The 23,118-nt window shown below is 37.7% G+C and overlaps 1 protein-coding gene across 4 annotated transcripts; it reads right to left on the bottom strand.

Moving 5' to 3' along the window:
• Window positions 1–4,033: 4,033 nt before the first annotated feature.
• Window positions 4,034–20,236, bottom strand: cttnbp2nla (CTTNBP2 N-terminal like a). 4 transcript variants are annotated; one of them, XM_046864466.1, is made up of 5 exons: window positions 20,138–20,236; window positions 15,212–15,319; window positions 7,600–7,863; window positions 7,312–7,419; window positions 4,034–6,409 (listed from the first exon to the last, which is right to left on the bottom strand). In XM_046864466.1, exons 1-5 carry the CDS (start codon window positions 20,150–20,152, stop codon window positions 5,240–5,242), a joined length of 1,665 nt encoding a protein of 554 aa, XP_046720422.1. In that variant the 5' UTR covers window positions 20,153–20,236; the 3' UTR covers window positions 4,034–5,239. The 4 variants fall into 4 exon arrangements, with proteins under 4 accessions (XP_046720422.1, XP_046719690.1, XP_046721213.1 ...); XM_046863734.1 differs by lacking the exon at window positions 20,138–20,236 and adding an exon at window positions 19,066–19,223; XM_046865257.1 differs by lacking the exon at window positions 20,138–20,236 and adding an exon at window positions 19,039–19,182.
• Window positions 20,237–23,118: the final 2,882 nt, after the last annotated feature.

Genomic DNA, 23,118 nt, shown 5'->3' with positions numbered 1-23,118 from the left:
TGATTTCATTTTTTTGTTGTTGCTAATAATCAAAATGTCTTTTCTTTTTATATTTCGAACTGTTCGTATTAAGAATTCTGACCTCTCTCATTTTCCTTTGCTATGCCTAAAGGGCCAGTTTGTTTTAGTGGTTTGATGTGGTTGTGCCGTTGCCTTTAAACATGCCCAGACACGATTTCTGCATTATAATGTAGAGCTGAGTTATTTGGCTTTGTAATCACACTAGTATAATTGTTCTCTCCTGGGATGGGGCAGAAACGAACAGACTGGCAGGCTTGTACTCTTCAAACAGCTCATTGGAGATCTGGGGTTTGTGGCTGGGACCGGTTTCAAATTATTTGCAGAATAATGACTGCTATGCTTGTCCACTGAGGCTGTGGTCTTGTTATTAGTGCAGCATTGCAAAAATGCTACTCCGGATCAATGGTGAGCCCAGCGAGATTTTGGTTTGATGATTGATAAACCCATTGGAAACCTTACTGTTTTGGATGAATATGTGCATGTTAGCCAAAGAAAGATTATATGGGAAAAGGGAACCCCAACTGGCAATTAGTATCATTCTGCATGTCTAGTAGCTTTGATTTCCAGGCAATGAAATTGCCCGGACAGGCAGCTCACTGCGGTGCAATATAAGGGAATGGGCAGCATTTTATCTACTTGTGACACGACTACGTTTGTAATAATTCAGTGTTGTGCCAGCTGGTCCAGATGTTGTTTCAAAAATTATGATCACGTCTAAGCTGGTCTTCATCACGTTATTCACATTGACGGTCTGTTCTTTTTAATTTGATGACCTTATCTTCCTCACTCATGCACAAACTGGTGTGTATAACAAGGGATTCCTGGAGGCCATGCACATGTCTTTGCTGGCCTATTAACCCCCAAACTTGTGTGCTTAACAGGAATGTTAATTGGTCATATCCAGCAGAGGTGTGATCACATGGAGAAAATCTATAACCTTATTTTCTCTTATTAACAATGGATGACCATTGGGCAGGCCATTTCTCCTCATTTCATAGCAATGCTCAATATTTGCAGTCAGCTTTAGAATAATTATTCATGGTAAAATAAAATTAAATGATGAAATAAATGTGTGGTTAATTAGCCTCACTGAACATATAAAACATGAATTTGAACTCTATTGAATGTGTTCTAATTGAATTTTTGGTCACCCACGGCCTGGATGACCATGTCAATACGCTTGATTCTAAGGTCACTGAACCCTTCGGTGATTGGAATTAAACATATGTTTTAAATTGTTATCCTGCTGGCGGATCAAGTTGTAGCTTCTTGACTGATGCTGCCAGATTTGCATTTTAATCCCTTGGTACATCATGGAGTCCATGATGGCAAAGTTTAAAGGCCTTTGGAGGAAAACCAGCTACCATAGATCCTTCATCAGACTAAACATTGGGGATTCATCTGTCTTCTGTGTAACCATACTTCTTTCAATGTCAAGCCCACCTCAAATGTTTGTTGGCAAAACAGTTGTTTTGGTCTCATCTGTCCTTAAAACAGGCTTACAGTCATAGTTTGTGTAATGGCTAGCAAACTACAGGTGCTATGCATTTGTGGTTAGATGAAGGAAAGGGCTTTTTTTGTGTACAACTTCCAAATAGTTTGTTGGCATTGAGATGACATTTTAAATTCAATTAGATTTAAATTCGATTCCATTTTATTTGCACTTTTAACTATATATCAAATTATCATTACAGAAATCCAGAATGCCATCATGTTGTGCAGATCTCCACCTCTGATTCATGGAGTGTTGTGTGCCTTTCTAACCACCTTCTTAACCATAAGTGGGGGGCAAAAAAAAATTCCTTTTCAGGTTCAAGCGCTAGCTGTTCTCAACAATAAATTAAGGCAATTAAAAATTTTCTCAGTATCCAGTGACTGATTTATATATAGGGCATACTGTCTCTCCTTATTTAGTATTCTCTGATATTCTTAATTGTAATGAATGACTGTGAAGATTGGGCATATACCTTATTTTATACCCCAATGATATGGGAAGTGATGGATGAGTGCTTAAAGAGGTCCTTAACATTTATGCTGTATTTTACTTCTTAAAATATCTACAGGTGCAAATAATGATAACTTTTGTAAGGAGTAGTTTTTCCATTTTCTTAGAATACATGTACTTTAATTATTTCTCTCACATCATTGTGACATTGTAAATAAAAAGGTTTTTACTCATCCTTACCAAAAGTTGCCAATAATTCTGGAGGTGACCTCTTTTTCTAATATCTACGAAGATTGAAAAACATGATGGATCTTATTTGTACTTCTTTCTGCAGAACATTGTTGAGCTCCTTTATATGTTTAGGCTTGTGCATGTGACTTCCCGCTTCAATTCGGACCACATGTTTTCAACAGGGTTCAAATCCAGGGACTGATTGTTGCATAACCTTGTTTTCTTGTGTCCCACAACCATTTCTGTGTTGATCTGGATGCAATCAATAGGCCCAAACCAGATTTTCGGGTAAAATATCATGATGATTAGTGGAATCAATAATACCATAAATCTTCCCAAAAGCTCGTGAATCAATAAGAAAAACACTAATAAAAGATTTGTGGCTGTGGGTCCGGATCATATCCCAGGAACACAGAGCTTGAAGTGGCAGTTCACTCTGAACGGAACACCCATCCATTGTAGGGTCCCCTGTGCGCACACACACACAACACACACACATATTCACACTAAGGGATAACTGAGCACAGCCAATCAATCTCCACATTTTTTGGAAAACCCAGAGGGAAACCATATGGACATGGGGAGAACATGCACAGACTGTAACTCCCAAGTGGATCAACAGAACAGCGTTTGTCCTGTCATTGGGAGATTGCGAGTTAGAATCCCGATTCTAATAAAAGGCCACCGCCATTTGTAAACAAGAATAAAGAGACATGAGCCAATAGGAAGAACGCAGATAAGCACTCTCCTTCGAGTGTGTTACGCTACCCTCTAATGCAGCCAATGCAGCCATTTGCAAACATGTGATAAGTGTTACTGAGCAGTTAGTAATTGGGTGGGATTTTAAAAAACATTTTCAGAAAGATAAAAATGAAAGAAAAATCCCTAAAATGTATAAATAATATAAATCATAAAAAATGATCGAAGTGGGGACCCTGGAGTTGTGTGGCAACAGTGCTGCCCGCTGTGCTGCTCAGAAAACCAAGCAGGCTTAGTAAAAATGTCTTCGTGGAAATATTTATTTTTTACAATCATTTCTGCCCGTTTGCTGCTGTTAACTGTAGACCAGTCATTTTTTACACCTAGACATCATCTCTGTAATATAAATACTATTAACAAAAGTGATTTTTAAGTGAAAACAGAAACTGAGCCAGGCACATGAAGTTTCGTGCTGTAAAATTAATTCATGGTTTCGGTATTGTTCCATTCTCATATAAAAGAAATATATAATGGGTTTAGTCCTGAACAGAACATTAAAATAAAAAGGACAGTGCTGCATCTAAAAGCGAATACTTCATGGAAATATCTTCCATCTGTGGTATTTGGTTGTAAAATGTTCTTCAGTTTAATTCCAAACTAAATACTGAGGGAGGTTCACACACGATTGGTCATTAGCAAGAGCTGTACAGCAGGGCAGCAGAGCAGCGCATACTTCATGCATGTTTGCTTCTCTGTCTCCCATGTCACACTCGCACATAGAGATATAACGAGGGGATTATGGATTTAGGGAGAGGCTCCTACTCTGTTAGTGTCACATGAATGCCTGTGAAGTTCACACAATTTTCACACACTTAGTTAGTTAATGGTGCCGCTTAAAATGTTTTTTTTTAAGCCAATATTAAATAGTTATTATAATAATAATAGGAATAATAATAACTACAAATATTACTGTAAAAATCCGTTGTTTTTTGAATGAATTTAGTCCGAATATGGATAAAATACAAATACAATATGTTGCACATTTCTCACTAGGAAAGAAATGAGTAAAGGACCGTTATGAGCTAATCAGTGACTTCCCTGATATCTTGATTCAAGAAAACACGATTAAAGGAACGATGTGTTTGATGCTATTACCATGCATATATTTAATACGCAAAGGAATACTATCCAAAATCATAGACAATTACAGTACATTATGTTATATAATACTGTTATGGAACACATATTGGATTGGGTAACTGACCAACGTAAAGAACAACATTTATAACACGTGTGACATAAAAATAATAAAACATGAACAAAATAAAGATGTTTTATGGTTGTGCTACTTCGTGTGATTTCTCACAGTTATAGCATTAAAGCAGAACTTTTAAAGTTAATAACTAATATAGAATATTTTATATACATATGAACACATTTCAAAAGCAACTCAAAGCATGTTCATCTGCTGCATACGAACTGTGACATACATACATTACAGTGTATAAACTAGAACATATCAGATACAAATATATGACAAACATCTGCATCAGAAGTGTAAAAATATAAAAACCTGGCTACTCAAAGAGGATTCATATATGAAAATTACATGCAATGATCCATCATAAACTTTAGTTATACAAATCGCCAACTTGCTTCTGACAGAACTTTCTAAAAGTCGAAAAAAAACCTTCAGTGTCTTTATTTTTTATTTTTTAATAATTAACAAACAATAATTTCAACAGCTCAATTGTGATTTAATGCAGGAAGCATATGTATGAGATACATATTTCTTGTTTCAAGATAAATGCTTACTTTTTTTGAGTAATATCACATTGCTTTAAAACTTATTCCATATTTACAATGTGTTGTTGGACATGCAACAGAGCCTTAAAATATAAAACACTATTAAAACTATTGTTAAATACTGATTACTACTGAACATAATTCGAAAGCTCGAACATAAATGAGTTATGGTTTATATTAATAGTCCGAATCCATTATTGTTTCTTTAGTTAACAGCTCATCCACTGAGAGTTACACTATGGGGCGAAGTTTATATGTTTTATGCTGCTATACATAAAAATTCATTTGAAAGGGGAATCGAAATGTTACACCAACCAGGCTTTGGATTACTTTTGTATGAGAGCATGACCCACCTTGTGTGATTCTTGACGTATAGTATAACTGATTATATCACTTCGTATAATAACAGTGGTGATTAACGGTATTAATTAATAGCAGGTATAAACTTGATGATTTGGTAGCAAGAGATCTGGAATAATTAAAAAATAATAATCTAGCCATGACAGAACCCATGGCCGGTGGATTAAAATGTGCTTGTTAGCTACTAGAAGACAAGAGTAGATCTGTTTCTTTGCTGTTTTCTGTGCTTTTACGCCCAAATCCGGCTAAAATCTGCGCCACGTGGGCAGCTCGGAGGGTGGCGGGGGACGGAGGGGTTTCAGCCAGGCCCGGTTTCTTAGGGGGAATGGGTGGAGGGATGCCTCTATCAACCCTGGGGACAGTGGGGGAGCGAATACCAGGAGACAGAGCTCCTGAAGGAGACAAGGCATGGAAGTCTGTGCCATTAGGTGAACCGTGAGGTGTTGATGCCGTTTTGGTGTTGAAGCGACTGAGAGCCTGAGTCGCTGAGCTGCGAGCTGCCTGTTTGGTGTTGCCGCCCTCTGCTGGAGGATGTGTGGTGGCACAGGGTGAAAGGTCACAAGGGGAATGAGAGACAGGTGAGACCAGATGCGAGTCATGCTCAGCGACAGACTGGAATTTGTGACGTGCTGCATGGAAACGCTGTTGGATCCCAGCCTGGTAGGCAGCCTGTAAGCTAGAGGAGGACCTTGTCTCAGGAGAGGATTCTGTGCCACAGGCTGATGGACTCTCGTTTTTCAGATTAGCGGGTGACACATTCCCATTAGTCAGTTCATTATGGTCAGGGCTTAAAGTGGAATGAAAAACTCCATTTTCATTCCTCACACCACTCCCTCCTTCCTCCACTGGAGTCTCATGACCGTTAATCTTTGGCTGGATCATGTCCGATTTTTCTGCTTCACCATCCACCACCCCAAACTCACTCCCAGGCTCTTCCTTGTCCTCCTCTACTCTGAGCTGTTGCACTTCTCTTCTCAGCCTCTCCACCTCCTCCTGTAGAGCACTGCTGCATGCCTCTTCTCGTCTCAGCCGCAGAGCCAGCAGCTCCCTTTCTGTATCGAACTCTGCCAGTAGCTCCTCTCTCCTTGCCTCCATCTGCATGGCAAGCTTCTTCTCCTCCTCAAGCTCTGCCCTCAGGCTTTGATTGGTGGCACGTTGGCGCTCCAGGCGGCGACTAAGCTCACTAGAACGCTGTCCCTCCTCGTGGGCACGCAAGTTTGATCGCTTGCACTCGCACCCCAGCGCAGACATAAGCTGCTTGTGCTGGACGCGTTCATCCTCCAGCTGAGCCTGCAATCGCTTGTTCTCCTTCTCCATGCGGGAGAACTTTCTCTTCTCAAACTCCAACTAAAACCACACAAAACCAATTGTTATACGGTGATGAATAAATACATACTTTCGAAATGACATTCGGCAGATTTGCGAATTTTGCGTCAAACATTTTCCCGATCCTAATCTCTACATACAAGCCAAGAACGCTCAGTTAACAAAATAATCAACAAAAGATGCTGAAAGAAGTGAATTCCCCTTTTTTGTAAAAAGGGCACTGGCACTGTTAATAAAAATTTGAAATAAAAAGTATATACACACTACTCATACATAATTTTTTGAAAAGCAAATGCAAACATGGGCATTTCCAGCATGACAAAGATACCACAGGCAACATAAATATTGGACCAAACTTCTAGGTATGCAGTCATGGCCAGCCTCATGAATATGTTCCAACACACACACACACACGCATAATCCAACACACAAAATAATAAAAAGAAAGCGTGAGCTGTTCTCAGCTCATGAATAAATACCCAATTTTGTATGAATATGATTCAATTGAAATGTGCATTTTTCTACAGATTACTGTGTAATTATTAAAATATTAGCATTTTATATCTGTATTTCTCTTCTCTCTTTCTTTTTAAGAACAACTTTAAAGCTTTCACTTCCTAAACTAACTGTAATGTTTGATACTTTTAGTTTTAGTTTAGTTTTTTCTTCAGCTTTAAATGAAAGTCTAGTGTATTTTGAACTCACAAACTAATCTTGTAGTGCAATGTTGAATAATTGTAAAAAAAAAATGCATTATTAAAGTTCAGACTATCTGAATTCAAGTAAAATTCACAAGAAATCTACTGCACCATTAAACAAGAAGTAATATACAACAAGAAGTAATATGTGTCATACAGCATTTACTGAAACGGTATTCAGTATGCTAGTATTCCTTTGGCCAAAAGTGGTGCAATGTTCTGTACCTGCTGTAGGAGGCGCTCTCGTTCTTTCTCTAAAATGCATGTGACATCATCTCCCTCAGCTGTGTCCTCAGCATGCCTCTTCTTTTCCTCCTCTAAGTCTGCAATGACCTAAAACCACCACATTGGGGCGCCAAAGATGCAAACAGTGTTAACCTATTAACCCTCAAAACAGACGTATCCAATTATAGTGAGAAAAGGATGTGTGCTTACAAATGCAGACAAATGTAAAATTAAAATCTATTTAGTATTTGTAACCAAAATGTACAAATGGCCCATCATCTGTCTCACCCTTCTGTGCCTGCTTTCAGCAGCTGCAAGCTGTTTCAGCATCTTCTCCTGCATTCTCCTGCAGTGTCCCACCACCAGCCTGAGCATGCTCAGTGGATCAGAGTGCCTGACGTCTCTCTCTCGTCTTTGAGGAAAACCCGTGCCATTTCCTGTGCCCCGGGCAGAGCTCTGAAGAGCCTCGTTGTCCCTCTGAAGGGCCAGGAAGGGATCGCTCAGATCATACTTTCCATAGCGCTCCCATATATATGTTTCCCTGCGCTGTCCCTACACAATAGACAAGAAATTCAAAATGAATAGGGACAGCAAAATTAAAAGCGGACAGCACTCAGGTATGAGAGATTTCAATTGGCTGGATCACAATTTTTATATAAGTAATTTTCTCTATTACATACAGGACGTGTGCGAAGAGTAATGTAAGTGTGCCTCGATCCCCTCTCTCCATTCCACACAAAACAGGAAACACAGTGATACAGAGCTCATGACCCTGCTGTGAATAACATTTTCCCTTCTCTGAAGTTCACGGTGTATGTGCATGATACACTTAATCTATGGCCTTTCACGTTCATGTATTTTGTACAGAGATGATGCGGGATGTCCATGAACAGTAGGTCAATGCTAGATGAGAGTTTTAAGCAACTGGAGTAATGCAAGTCATTTTATGCTGCTTGTGTCAGCAGGCAACAAGGACACAGCTGTATAGTTTGGAAAGGAGTTACACAAACTAGAAAGAGAGTCTAAAGAACTTCTATAGAAATAATATGCTTATGTCTTCTCATGTCTACATGCTAAGAAAGAGAAAATTGAGAGAAGAACAGTAAGAGAGCACAGTTTTAGAGACAGGAACCTGAAAAACCAAGTGCTTAATGTGTGTGTGTGTGTGTGTGTGTGTGTGTGTGTGTGTGTGTGTGTGTGTGTGTGTGTGTGTGTGTGCGTATGTGTGTTTTGACCTATTTAAGTCTCTATATCCTGACTTTAATTTAGCATGTGCATGCTAAAATGGGAAATTATGGGAACATAATGGGAAAATGTTTCCCATGAATCATAAACTGCCAGGATGGTAAAAACCAAAACGGAACATTTTTACATTATATTGTGACTGTCTGAAATCCTTCGGCGATGTTCTACAGGTCTTTCGTCCAGCCAATGAAATCAGTAAATACTTGACTACAGTTGACTACAAAAAACTGCCCCACATACACACACAATCTAAACAGCTATGAATCATCAAACTCTTTAATTCTTGGTGGTCTAGCTAGTGGCCTTTCTGCCCTCCATGCCACTGATTCTGGGACTCATGGCAGAAGACAGTAAAAGAAAACAGTCCTACATTGCACATAGAGAGAGAGAGAGAGAGAGAGAGAGAGAGAGAGAGAGAGAGAGAGAGAGAGAGAGAGAGAGAGTAAAATAAAGACAGAGGGCTTACCTTGCGTAATAATAGAGGCAATATTCCTACAAGATATATGTCTTAAGAACGCACACAAAATATGGAAAATATGGCGGAAGCTTAGTGTACGTATGCGTATGACAATAAATACAAGCCGTTATAAACGAAATTCTGTCAGACACAAGAGATTTTGGTTTATATTTTGCCAACCTAATGCTACTCACTGAAGACAAACAACAACCTTTCATTACAAAAATCCCTGAGCCTCAAGAACATCTCTTCAAATTAAATCCTAGGAGAGAAATGTACCAGGAAAACAAAGTAAAAGAGTTTTCTCCAAATTAAATAAAAAAAAGAGGAGGGTCATGTTTATGTTTGAAGATGATGAACAACTGGCTTGACGATAATTGCCTCTGTTAAGCAAAAGCTCTCCTTCTACATTCTTTAGTGAACAACGCCGACCCCCCACTTCACTCCCTTAACTTCACATGGAAGAGAAACAAACTCCACAGCAGATCTGGGCATTAGGCTTGTACAATGGAGCGGCAGAATCTGTGCTGACTGAGGCTGATACTAATGAAATCACCAGGCATCCCCCTTTCTATCTCAGAAAACATAATATAAAGTAATCTCCATTTTTCTATTAACATTCATTTTATCATACAAATTTAGAGACGAGTTGCCATTTCCTCTCTCCTTTCTTTTTCTCCGGCTAATCACATAATCTCTTGGTAATAACTACAGTGGATATGAACATACACCCTGGATGATTCACCAGTTCTTTCTAGATTTGATATTTAATCCCAATACCAGTTTCAGTAATCATTTTTTAATACCGAACCCATTTAATGCTGCGGAAAGTTTGACCAAACCTGTTTGCTCCCACAGTTGTTTCCTTTGTGATATTTTCTAATAAACATATTTTGGTTCAGTTTCCCAAAAATATAAACAAACTCATAATTTAAACCATAACAGGATTAAGGAATAACTAAAGATGAACAAAAGTAAATAATTTCCATTTATATTACTTTTTTTGAGACCATGTTATCTAAAACCTTAGAAAAAATTAAAATAAATTGAATCAATGATAAGATTTATTTCTGATTTTGTCTCACTGCAATTATAACTAAATTACAAATCTGTAACAAGTGGAACTCAATGTCAACCAAGTCTAGTTCTTCTTGTAACTAATTTGTATTCCAGAAATCTCCTTAAATTATACTTAAAACCATACCTTAACAAGGTAACTGTTGATGAACATTTATTTTACATAACACTGTTATGAACCTGGATCTGGATTTGGGAAGAGGAATAATCTAATCTGTTTATGTGCTTTCTAAAATGATAATTCACCACAAATCCTACAAAACATTTAAGTAGGGGTGCAGCTATCAATTATTTTAGTAATCGAGTATTCTACAGATTAATCGAGTAATCGGATAAGTCGTTTTTCTTTATTAAAAAGCAATACTAAATATAACCCGAGAACATAAGACAGATCTCTCTTAAAATTTGTTTCCTTACATATTACATATTATTGCTTAAATTAAATTATATACAAGAATATCTGTCAAAACAAAACTTATTTCATGCATTTAACTGCCCTTTTAAATCAAACTGCAAATACAAATATATAAATAAAAAAATCATAAATAAAAAAAAAACTATTTTAAATAAAAAAAAAAAAAAGTCAACACACTGTACATTTTTTTCTTTATGTTTTAGTTTGAAAAGATCCCAAACTTTGAAAACTTTCTTTCCTTTTTTTTTTTTGGCCTGAATCTTTTCCTTACCCCTCGCTGCTTTCTCTCCGTTCCTCCATTTTTTTTATTCTACAACGTCTTCTGTGTTACCTGTCCAGAGCACTCCAGAGTTTAGTGGGTGGTGCATCGGTAATAATGGTCCGTGGGGAAACACAATGCTCCGTGTGTAGTTAAATGGACTAAACGAAGCATTGAGGCAATAAATTTGCCTAGATTTTTTTATTTTTTGTATTTAAATTTTTGTTACTCGAAGAATCGTTTCAGACCTACATTAAGCAGGCATTAAAAACGACATAAGAAATTCCATTACACTTATAAAAAAAAATATTTGCCCCACAGTTACTTTGATTTAATGCTGCAACTTTTTATGTAATCTTTAATTGTTATATTCTGTAATTCACAAAAAAACTTTATTTTGGCTGCTCAAACAAGTAATTATACGATTACAAAAACTTTTCCCAGGTTATGTATTGTTTACTGAAATAGATACTTGAGTTAAAAACAAACTTATTTACTATTAATATCTTGCTGTGGAAGCTGTAGATAAACTGTAGATAAACTGTAGATAAAGAGCAGATTTGCTCCTGTCACTGATGGCCTGCATTTCTGCTGTAAGAAGATACATGTTTAATCAGGAAGTTACTAAAAAAGTAGTCCCTGGATCAATTAGATTTTGTAACGTGACTTTTTCTAATACGCTATATTAAAAAAAAAAAAAAAAAAAAAAAGAAAGCACACTATAAACCACTTTCTTCTTTCGGCTTCTCCCATTAGGGGTCACCACAGCAGATCATCCGTCTCCATACCCCCCTGTCCTCTACATCTGCCTCTTTCCCACCAACTACCTGCATGTCTTCCCTCACCACATCCATAAACCTCCTCCTTGGTCTTCCTCTTTTTCTTTTTCCTGGCGTCTCCATCCTCAGCACTGATATACCCTATGTCCCTCCTCTGCACATGTCCAAAACATCTCAATCTCGCCTCCCTCCCCTTGTCCCAAAACGTCCTACATGCGCTGTCCCTCTAATAAACTCATTTCTAATCCTGTCCATCCTCATCACTCCCAACGAAAACCTCAGACATCTTCAGCTCTGCTACCTCCAGCTCCGCCTCCTGTCTTTTACTCAATCTCACTGTCTCTAAACCATACAACATCGCAGGTCTCACCATTTATATATGTATTTTATATATATTTATATCCAAATTTTATATATTGCTATAAAGCTGCTTTAGGACAATGTGTACTTTAAAAGCACTACAAATAACCTTGCATTGAATTTATTTTATTTTCACACACTGTTAGCAAACTATTGATTCTTGCTTTAATTAACATCTCCCCCTTTAAACCCAAATAAAGTGAATGCTATTCTACTGGTGTACTAAACACTTTACAAAAACGTTCCTCTTTTTTGAACAGAAGCATCTTACAAATAGGTTTCTTTGCTTCACTTTTTGCTAACAAAAGACATGGAAAACACGATTTTGACGTTGGTTGGTCCTACTTCCTTATTTTTTGACAGGACGTTAAAAAAATGGATCACTTCCACAATTTGGATTAAACATAGACTCTGTCCTCGAGAACTTTGACTTTACTGCAGGAAGTAGGAGGCAAAACAATCTTAGTGTAATTAGAGATAATGCACTAGGGTCTATAAACAACATAAAAGAAAAACATTTTAGTGTGTTGCCAGACCCTTGCACAATACAACAATGTCTCTGTGTTGTTTTTCCACACAAAAAGCCAGTGACATATACTGACTAAGCGTCAATGGATGAGTGTGAAGGAGATGACAAGATAAACCCATTTAACACTGCTGAAAGATTGCTATTGTTAACCAAAGAAAACTCACAGACAAGAAAAAAACTAAATCCCAAAAGCAACTTGGTGAAAAAATAAATCCAAACACATGAATCGGGTTTCTTATATCATTAATAACAGCCTTAACATCACAGTGCAGACAAACATGCACACTAAACTATTGTACATCTGCTGACACACAACAATTAGTTGTTTAAATAATCAGATTTTTTTCTCCAAACACATTCGAATAATTTACTGGAATATCAAATATTTAAAAGTAAACTCACAGAAACTGTTACCCTGTAAATATCTATTACCTACATTTATGTGCCACAAAGCAAATACCACAAGTTAAAGATGACCTAAAAAATGGTAAAGGGTCTAAGAAAATCATTTCCAATGCAAAACCCATAGCAAGGCTTCAAGGCTACACTACTGGCCTTAAAAAAAAAGGAAGACAAAAGTCAGAGTTGCTTTAATAAGAAGCAGACGTGGCTGTTATGTGTTTTAACTGAAAACAGTGCAGGTTTTAGCTGTGCTCACAAGTGTGGCTCCAGGGCCATCAAGGAAGTTGGAGTACACTACATGTCTCTGTAAATAAAAAGGCATGAGAAAAACACATTGGTCTGATTAGAGGAGACATGCCACATGCACATCTGAATTTTACTGACTGGTACAAGTGGAGTATGTCTCTGGGGCATCCTGCATGCCACCTGTTCGGTCAGAGAGAGGCAGACTTCTCACAGTCTGAAGCTAAGACCAGGTTTAATTCTGAACCCAGGTTCCAATGACTGTATAAGACTGTAAAAAGGACATTACTTATAATCACACATTCCGGTGCTCATGCTAGCTCTCTCTCTCCAGTGTTCTGTATTGTTTAAATATTTATAATCACACTCTTGATGTCACCCAAATGAGGATGGGTTCCTCTTTTGAGTCTGTTTCCTCTCAAGGTTTCTTCCTTATAACATCTAAGGGAGTTTTTCCTTGTCACAGTCGCCCCAGGCTGCTCATCGGGGATAAATACACACCGTTCACCTTAACTCTTTAATTCTGTAAAGCTGCTTTAAAACAATGTCCGTTGTGAAAAGCGCTAAAGAAATAAACTTGACTTGACGACTTTGAATATAAACATGAACGGTCATGGAAATATGGGAATATCTAAACCTGAACCTAATGTGTCCTGAGAACCAGGTAAAACACTGAAACTAATGGATCCTGAACTGCAATTAAAACATCTCCCTTCCACTTACAAGGCATGGTTTTGTGTGTGCTTAGTTTTAGAAATGCTTTGGAAATGCTGTGCTTGTGGTCTGATTATATTTTGAATAGTTTTATGCCAGGGCTCAATATTGAAGTATGTATCATTCGTTATTTATTATTCATTATTAGTGTGAAAGTGTAGCAAATAACATTTATGTCTCACTAACAGTCAAGTTTGTTATATTTAGTCATTCAGTTTGTCTGTCTCCTTGTCCTTTTTGTCTATCTGTCTTTGTTTGTTAATTTATTCATTTAAAGTCGGTGGTTTTATCCAATGACTTAAATAACGGCATTTACAGATTGGATTAAATTAACAGAATGCCAATACATTTAATGATAATAAACAGCATGTGTTATATACTGGAACATAAATGATGGAATGATTTTTTTTTTTTTGAGTTTTTGCAATTTAGATACCTGCACTATTGAATTTTTTAAGACCTATACAAGCACTTACCATTCTGTATTCAAGTGTAATCATAAACTGTATTTCCACTTGAGTGTCAGCACAAACAAAAATCTTTTTTAATATAAAAGTTTAGATTAAAACATTTGGCCCTGTTGGTATTTTCACGGATTTCAACTTCTGTACTGCTCAATACTCATATTATTTACAAACTTATTGTTGAGGCACTTCACATAACACGTTATAATATACCATAAATGGGCTGATTTGCTCATGAAAGTGTGAATGAATAGCCTTGTGTTTTCAAAATCGTGTTTTGCGTGGATAAAATACACTGTGGTGTATGCTAAATGTATCCATAGTTACTGAAGAGAGCAGAAAGTGTGTTTTGTTTTCCTGTCACCCAGCATGGTGGCTTCATGTTTCTTGAAAGAACCACTTCCTAACTTTAATCGTCCCAGGCTGGTAACGTTCGTATGATACAGTAAAGCTGGCTTGTGGATGGAACATTTTCAGGGGAGAAAACAAATCAGAGGAGTGTTTTCAAAACTACATCTATGCCTGCGGACAGTGAGTTAGTGGTAACCCTAGCCTAAGTGTTGTTTGTTCGCCGATCTGCATGGACCAGCCCTGATGAATGATTCCACGTAGGCGGCCGAAAATTCCACTGGTTACTCAATAGGCAAGCAAGGACTTGAACTGGATGCAGGCAGCTACAGGGAGCCAGTAAAATGAGGTGAAGAAGGGCAATTAACAATGCAGTCACTGAAGCATGCTTTAGTTGTTCTCTAAATTATTTGTGGGGCAGGGGAAATGGTGTTTTATCTATTCTCGACTGGGGACTCAAAATGGAAATTTCCCACTAAGACATCAAGTCTCTCAGGACTCATGCATCTTTTGGTCATATGCCAGTATCTGTGTGCATTAAGGGGAAAGAATAGCAGCACCATTTACAGTAAAGATCTAAAGAGCAGAACTCACTATTACTCACTCACCCTGAGTGCCTGGATGACGAGGTCTCGGGCCTCCAGTTCTCCCTCCAACACACTGAAGAGCAGCAGCACATCTTTCTTACTCAGAGCATCAACATTTAGCCTGGACTCCTGCATGCAAAACACAAGAAAGAGCATGAGTTCAGGACTTATGAACTCTTTAGTGATGTGAGGAAGTAAACTTCAGCCTCATTGGTGATAAAAAAAAAAATAGTGTGGCAATGAAAAAAACTTTGTTTTTATCACATTATAATTACATTTAATACTGTAAAACTTCCAAAACACAAGTCAGTTTTTCTTATTACTTCTTATTACTACTGTCTTGATGCTATGACCAAAAATGTAGAGAAACCACAAAAAGACCTTCATCCTCAGAAAACTCCTGACTGTTAGTGCTCACTCTGAAGACTTCTTCTGAAAACCTCAAATAAATGAATCACTTTAGAACGATTGCCACTTATATAAGTAATGTTGCCCTGTACATATTATCTTTTATTAGAAAACGGACATCATATATGATATGATACAGTGGTGTCTCCATACATTATTTATCCACTGCAAAATATGCAGTGCTTGAACATGTGTCTTGGGTAAAACATTTAGCATTATGCAACTAAAATATAATAAGGGTGTTTACATGATTTCATCTCTTGAATGCATAAAACAAAACAAAAGCTCCATCATAGAATGTAATAAAATGATATATTGGCTAGCTCTCTGTCCTACTGACATCCCCCTCCATGCACCTGGTGTCCCTCCATTCATCATCTACCCATTTACAACTGAGCAACTGCATGTGGAGAAATATTAACGTGTTAATGCAATAACTTTCTTTGATCAATGTGTTCAATAAATGTTATGTGAAGTGAGAATGTATGATTTTAACATGTCTACTTTTGTAAAAATTTTATATTTCTAAAATTGCTATACTACTACCACCATCAGTGTAGTGTATGTTTGTTGTACTGCTAAGCATTGACAAAAAATAAGTATTCTTTTCTATTTTTTCACTGGTGTGACTCTGGGTTGTGTGTCTAAACATTTGTTTTATTGCTCTGTGTTTATCCTGCATTCTCCACTACCAAATATAAACTCTTCATTTGCTGCTTTAATATTTTAACCCAAAACTCACTGCATTGTACCTTACTAGAAAAACCAAGTGCACGCTTACACTACGCCTTGAAGACTTGCAGGAGATGGAAGAGTCCTGCCTGCTTTAGATATGCACAAATATGCGAGTGTGATGGCTCGTGAAAATGGCACGCTTATAAGTAGTGTACATCATAAATATGCAAATGTTAAAAACAGGAAAATTTAAATAAGCTATTTGTTAAAAATCAAGTATTAAGACTTCTGGCTAGGGCACTCTAAAATAATTGAGTTCAGTTGAATTATCTTAAGCTGTCTCGAGAACATGAGTGGAGTCCACAAATGATTCAACATGATGCAAAAAGGCACTGACCAAATAAACCAAAATGAATGTCAGACCAAAATAAATCATCCTGTCAAGGAAACTTTCTGCAGGCCTCTGTGATTAAAGTATTTTGAGACAGAGATCCAGGTGAGGATATAAAACCATTCCTAAAGACTTGAATGTTCCCAGAACCACAGTAGTCTTCATTACTATGACCTGAAAAGTGTTGAAAGATGATGGAAGACCAACTATGGCTCCTCTTAGAGCTCCCTGGCAAAGGGCCTTGTTAAGGGAGGTCATCAGTAAATCAATGGCCATTCTAAAAGAGGTTTAAAAGTTTGCACAAAAGCCACTCCCTTGTTAAAGGACTCTCCAAGTGCTACAAATGGCGAAAAATGGGTACTGCTCATCAACTAGCAATATCATTCCTATGGTGAAGCATGGTCATGTTCACATGTTATGAGAATGCTTTCCAGTGGTAGAGACACAGCGACTGCTCAAAAGTGAAAGAAGGATGAATGGAGCCAAATACAGAGAGGTCGTTGAAGAAAGCCTGCTCCAAAATACACACTACGGAGGTTCATCTGTCAGCACAACCCGGAGCTTTTAGCAAAGACAATGCCACTGGATTTGGGACACCTCTCTGAATGTCCCTGAGTAGCCAAACCAAAGCCCAGACCTAAACACCGTCCAAACACAGGTGTGCAAACCTTGTGCAAGACTAGTCGAAAGTGACATGCAAATTTCATGGAGGTATTTCTGCTGTTTTAATGTTAAAGCAGTAGTGTTTTGGATAGAATATCATCAACGTAAATATATTTGAATATTAGAAGCATTATGAACCTTTTTTTTTTTTTTATTTACATGTCAAGTTGATATACTCAACTTCTACAGAGTACGATTCTTAATGCACCAGAATGCTATTTTGTAAAATTGTTAGTCCCCCTGATCATTCAGACCATTCCAAACATTCAGGACACAAAAACAGAAGTGTTCCTGAAGGTATCTCAGGGTAGGGATAAAAATAGGGAAGGCATATGGGAATAATTAACCCAGGTAGAGGCCTGAGTAGGTGCACTGTTTGGAGAGTAGAGGAATTACCCGATATAGCTCAGTCAATGCCTGGGGAAAAAAAAAACACTCAGGTTGAGACAAAGGGAGTCGAAGGAAATCTGATGCTTACTTGGGAGCTTGTTCATACAAACCACAGTGCTGGGAATCCCTTGTGCTTAAACACTGCACACTATTTAACACTATTTGTGCAGTTCTACTCAATCTCTGTCACATCCACATCATTTCTTAGCAGAATGAATTATTTTAATACTGACAGAAAAACACATAAAATATGCAGCAAGCTTGGAGAAGAGAGAAGTTCTCACAGATGTTCAAAGATCTACAATATATATGCATGTATATGCATGCACATCTGGATGGTACATCTACTTTTCAGTCAAGGGTCATGAGAAAAAAACATCAAAAACCGAGGGTCATCTATTTTCTCCATGTGTGCCAAAGCTTCATTGCATACAACCAGTGCTATTTTGTCTCAGTAATCCTCAGAACATCAGAATTCTTCAATTAATTGTAACTCAACTAAGGCAAAATGAATAGAATTGACTGAAAATGATTAAAGTCACACATTCAACCAGTCTCTCATTGAACCCATTTAACAACGAAGAAGAAAAAAGGCATAAAGATCTATTTAAAATGAGCACTCGCACCTCTCCAGGCACAGCCAGTACTTTTGCTTTCTGCACAACTGCAAACTCACACTGAGATTACTCTGGTCAGCCAAAGTTTCCACATCATGAAGTGATGAGGATTAAGTTACATAACACACTCTGAAACCACAATTTGGGCTACTGTACTAGATCAAGAATTCAGACTGCAACAAAGTACAGTTTTCTCCCTCATCAAACTGTTACCACTAATCTCAGCATGGCTGTGTTAACACTTTCATGTTTGCATTAACTTGTCAAGTTTTCCCATAAATGCTGTTTGTGTTTTATAGACTTAATTGGTACCAAGAAGCTATGTGGACTTTGGTGGCGTTGAGAGCTTTCATGGTTTGTGTCCAACCACACTAGTAATGAAAGAAAAATATTGGAAAAGAAAATTATTCCTCTGCCAAGATATATACATTCAAAGTATCCTACAGCGTAGAAGAGAAGATCTGCATCATAAGTATTCATACAGGTTGATAAAATATGTACACAGGGCCAATTTATTATTTATTCAAGGTCATATTAAAGGTGTTAGCTAACTGTTAGGACGATGATCAGTTGTCTCCTGCCTCTACAGTCATTACAGAATCACATCCTGTACTATTACATTTAAACAGCACAATACCATAAAGCTATCACTGCTATATTGATCCTATATATGTAATTTTGCGTTACAATGGTACTGTCCAGACCTTATCCATGTCAGTTTAAGATCTCACCAGCTGTTCAGCCTGCAGTTTAAAAAGTTCTCCACCGCTACAAATCATTTCTCGGCTTTACGTCTTTAATCCAAAATCCAGAGTTCCAAATGGCTCCATACAGGGGACAAAATGACTTATTCCTCATTCAATGAAGTGCACTGAATGTTCATTTGGGATTTAGCCCAGTCTTGCATTGCTCCTTATATGGATCAGTAATATGGCATTTCCTCTCTGGCCCTGAGCGTTCAGCAGGACTAGGGTGTTAAACATGTCCAACCACTTCAGAAAGTGTGCCGACATTCCTTTAGGCTCCACAGCAGACAGCCCTTGACTGAATTCCAAGTGCTTTTCCTATTGGATATAACATTCGTGATTTCCTTTCTCTCTTTTCTGCAGTGCACTTAAATGCAGAAGCGGCCTTTTGGACTCAGATTTTGAGTCTTTTCTTCTCAAAAAATATTATAAGAGGATCATAATTAAGAAGGCTGTAGAAAGTGCATGACCTTCTAGTACAAGATGATCTTGATGATTCATAGCTTAATTTATTTTGTTCTGTCTATCTTTTTTTTAGTATTAAACATGGATCTTTACACTTTGCTCCACTTTTATATTTCTTAGTGCCTGTAAAATATTTGTTTGCATGAATGAGCCATGAGCAAGTCTTTCTTTTTTCCTGAAAGTTACATGATTACAGCAGGAATATTGGTGCAAAGCTTCATGTATTGCAAGTCCTGTGTGTAGGATGTGTGAGTGTGTTAGGCTGCTCGTGACAGGAATCCTGTGGTTATTTGATATCTGACTCCTGCACTGCAAAGTAACAAAGAGCAGGCTGTCCAGTCTATTTACACAAAACGTTCTCCATCAGATCTCCCCAAATGTCCCAGAATAGCGTTTTAGCCATTAAAAGCCATTAGATCAGTTTTTTTTGCATGCTGCTAGACGCCTGGACACTAACCTGATTTGAACCAAGTTTGCAAACTGTTGCTCTGTACTTTCTTTCATCCCACGCATAGAAAAGAAAAATAATAAAGGGAGAAAAAAACTTGCATTATTGAATGTTATTGGTCAGTAATGGTATGAATCTTCTTACCGTCGTCGGCGCCATTCCAGATGTGTTCAGTTTCTAACACTGGTTAACAGATTTCGATTTACAGACGAGGAACCTACATACCGCATTTCGTGATGAAGAGACAACGGGAACGAGTTACAATGATTGATATTTCGAGGCAGCCAATAAGCAGAGTCGAGTTAAAGTTGCGGACCAATAGGAAAGCGGTATAAGCAGCAGGGGGCGGGAATTTTACCCGAAGTTTGGCGACGGGATCTTGTTCTTTGTGCAGTCTCCGTCTCTCTGTCTCACTGTCCCACTGCCTGGAAAAGTGTAGAGATAATAGATCTGTTTTCTTTATAATATTTACTTTTTCTAACATTCAAAGTGCAATTCACGTTTAAGGATGTGTGAAGTGCAATTCCAACTCGCAAAGTATATCTGACTAATTATGTACCTCAAAATACCCTTTTAGACTTTATTTATACAGAAATAGTTGCATAAAACTTTAATAAATCCTATATTGAGCAAGTTTTACCCACACAAACTCCACATGCACCATGCTTAAAGACATTTTTTGTCAAGTTTTGTCATTTATAAAAGGCCTTTTCAAAAAATAAACAAGATAGGCTTATTTCTGTTTTATTGATCCAAGCTTTTTTATTATTATTATTTTTGGTGAGTAAAAAAAAAAGCATACACTTTGTAGTATTTGGGCTGCATTTCCTTTTATTCGCTTGAAATGTAATTAAACGCTGGGTGTAGCCTTCCACAAGCTTCGCACAATAATTTGCTGAATTTTCCGATCATTTCTTTTAACAGAACGGCTGTGACTCAGTGAAGGTTTTGTGCCCCCATGTTGGACATGCTTTTTTTTTACCCTGGACATTTTCATTACAAGCAAAACACCCCCACAGCTTGAAGCTGCCACCATCATGCTTCACAATAGAGGTAGCGCACTTTTTTTTAATTAAAAGCTCCCCTATTTTTTGCTTAATCTGAACGACCTTTAGAACATTCCTTCAAAAGTCTGCCTTCATCTTGGTAACCACATGCAAACCAGCTTTTTTGTTTTTAGAAGCTTCTTTGTTGACCTGGAGGCTTTACGGCTGCAACATATTTTTGTATCTAATGTTTCTAAGTCCTTTATCAGTTTCTTTGTTATTGTCTTTGGGTTGACTTGAATCTTTTGGACCACAGTTTGTTTATCCCCTGGGATTCTGTTTGTGACTCTTTCCTGAACAATGCATTGTGTGGTCATAAGTTTGTGTTTGTTTTGTTTTTCCCACTGTTCATTTTGAAATATTAATGACTTATTTTTTTTAGATTACTTGGTTGAATTATTTGGATTTGCCCTTAATATATAGGGCAAAAGGGCACCTGATCTAAATTTAAACTGTTTTATAGTTTTTATGTTTACTCTCAATGTAGTTTAACTGAGCCAGTCATGAGCTTTTAAATCAGTTTCTTTATAGTGTTTAAAGAGACAGTCAACTTGATGCATGTAAACTTTTGACCCAATGGAATTCTGATATAGTGAATTACAGCTGGAATAAATCTGTATCTTATGGATTGTGTTAAACTTACCCTAAATACCAAAAGTTATAACAGTTGCCTTAATAGTCTTGGGAAAATAAAGACCTTCTTTTTCTTCTTCTTCTTTCGGCTGCTCCCATTAGGGGTCGCCACAGCGGATCATCCGTCTCCACACCCCCCTGTCCTCTACATCTGCCTCTTTCACACCAACTACCTGCATGTCTTCCCTCACCACATCCATGAACCTCCTCTTTTGCCTTCCTCTTTTCCTCCTTCCTGGTGGCTCCATCCTCAGCATTCTTCTACCGATATACCCCATGTCCCTCCTCTGCACATGTCCAAACCATCTCAGTCAGGCATCTCTCACTTTGTCCCCAAAACGTCCTACATGCGCTGTCCCTCTAATAAACTTGTTTCTAATCCTGCCCATCACCGTCACTCCCAATAAAATCTCAACATCTTCAACTCTGCTCCAGCTCCTGTCTTTTTGTCAATGCCACTGTTTTTAAACCATACAACATTGCAGGTCTCACCATAGTCTTATAAACTTTCCCTTTCACTCTTGCAGATACCCTTCTATTACAAATCACTCCTGCCCTCTTCTCCACCCTGCCTGCACTCTTTTCTTCACTTCTACACACTCTCCATTACTCTGCACTGTTGACCCCAGGTACCTGAACTCCTCAACCTTCCCCACCTCTTCTCCCTGCACCCGCACCACTCCACTTCCCACCCTCATGATAACATGAAATCTGTGGACAACTGATGTTGATGTTTCCATTACAGTCTCGCTAGTTTCTAGTTTCTAGTTATCACTGCATAGTCACGTAAATTCAACTGATCTAAAATGTAGGCACTTGAACAATCTTGTGTATAATTAATAGGTAATTAATGGTGTTAACATTAAAAGATTTTGATATTCACCACGTTCTTGTGTATATATGAGGCACTAGATTATGAAAAGGGTATAACTAACCATGCTTTTAGAAAACTTAGTTAGGTTTTCATTTACTATACCATGCTGCAAGCACTAATCAGGACTTCACTAAAATTCAGCAAAAAGTCTGAGGGCATCCTGGCCACCAGACTTATTTATGAATGCTGTTCATAAAAGTGCTGTGAAAAGAACAAAACACAATGGGCCTGTTGTAGAAAAATCAATTGGTGTAATGATGCCACCCAAAGTTGGCTATTTTCCTAAAGGCACATAATAAAGATATTTATTTTGCTGATACCAATGTAAATTTACAAAACTAAAATGTTTATGGCCCTTAGATTATTAACTGCATATTTCTTTTCGGACAGTTTTGACGCAAGTGCTTAACCGTTTCTTGGAAATACACATGTATCTGTGTACCTTTTGTATCTTTGTCATCTCCTATCTTTTTAAGCAGCATGTGTTCACTGAGGTCTGAAGATAGCACAGAAAATCGTACCTGACTGACTACAACAGTACACTGCCCCTGTACAAAATGACTTAATGCAGT

Source organism: Silurus meridionalis, chromosome 1 (genome assembly GCF_014805685.1).
Source record: "Silurus meridionalis isolate SWU-2019-XX chromosome 1, ASM1480568v1, whole genome shotgun sequence".
Classification (NCBI taxonomy): domain Eukaryota; kingdom Metazoa; phylum Chordata; class Actinopteri; order Siluriformes; family Siluridae; genus Silurus; species Silurus meridionalis.
This window is presented reverse-complemented; position numbering and strand designations above follow the sequence as displayed.

Excerpts from the sequence above, each read along its gene's own strand:
- cttnbp2nla (XM_046863734.1), bottom strand. The coding sequence starts at position 19,113 with ATGATTTGTAGCGGTGGAGAACTTTTTAAACTGCAGGCTGAACAGCTG. Across the intron at positions 7,864-15,211 it reads TCGTCATCCAGGCACTCAGG|GGACAGCGCAGGGAAACATA; the intron begins GTGAGTGAGTAA and ends TCTATTGTGTAG. Across the intron at positions 6,410-7,311 it reads GAGAGCGCCTCCTACAGCAG|TTGGAGTTTGAGAAGAGAAA; the intron begins GTACAGAACATT and ends GTGTGGTTTTAG.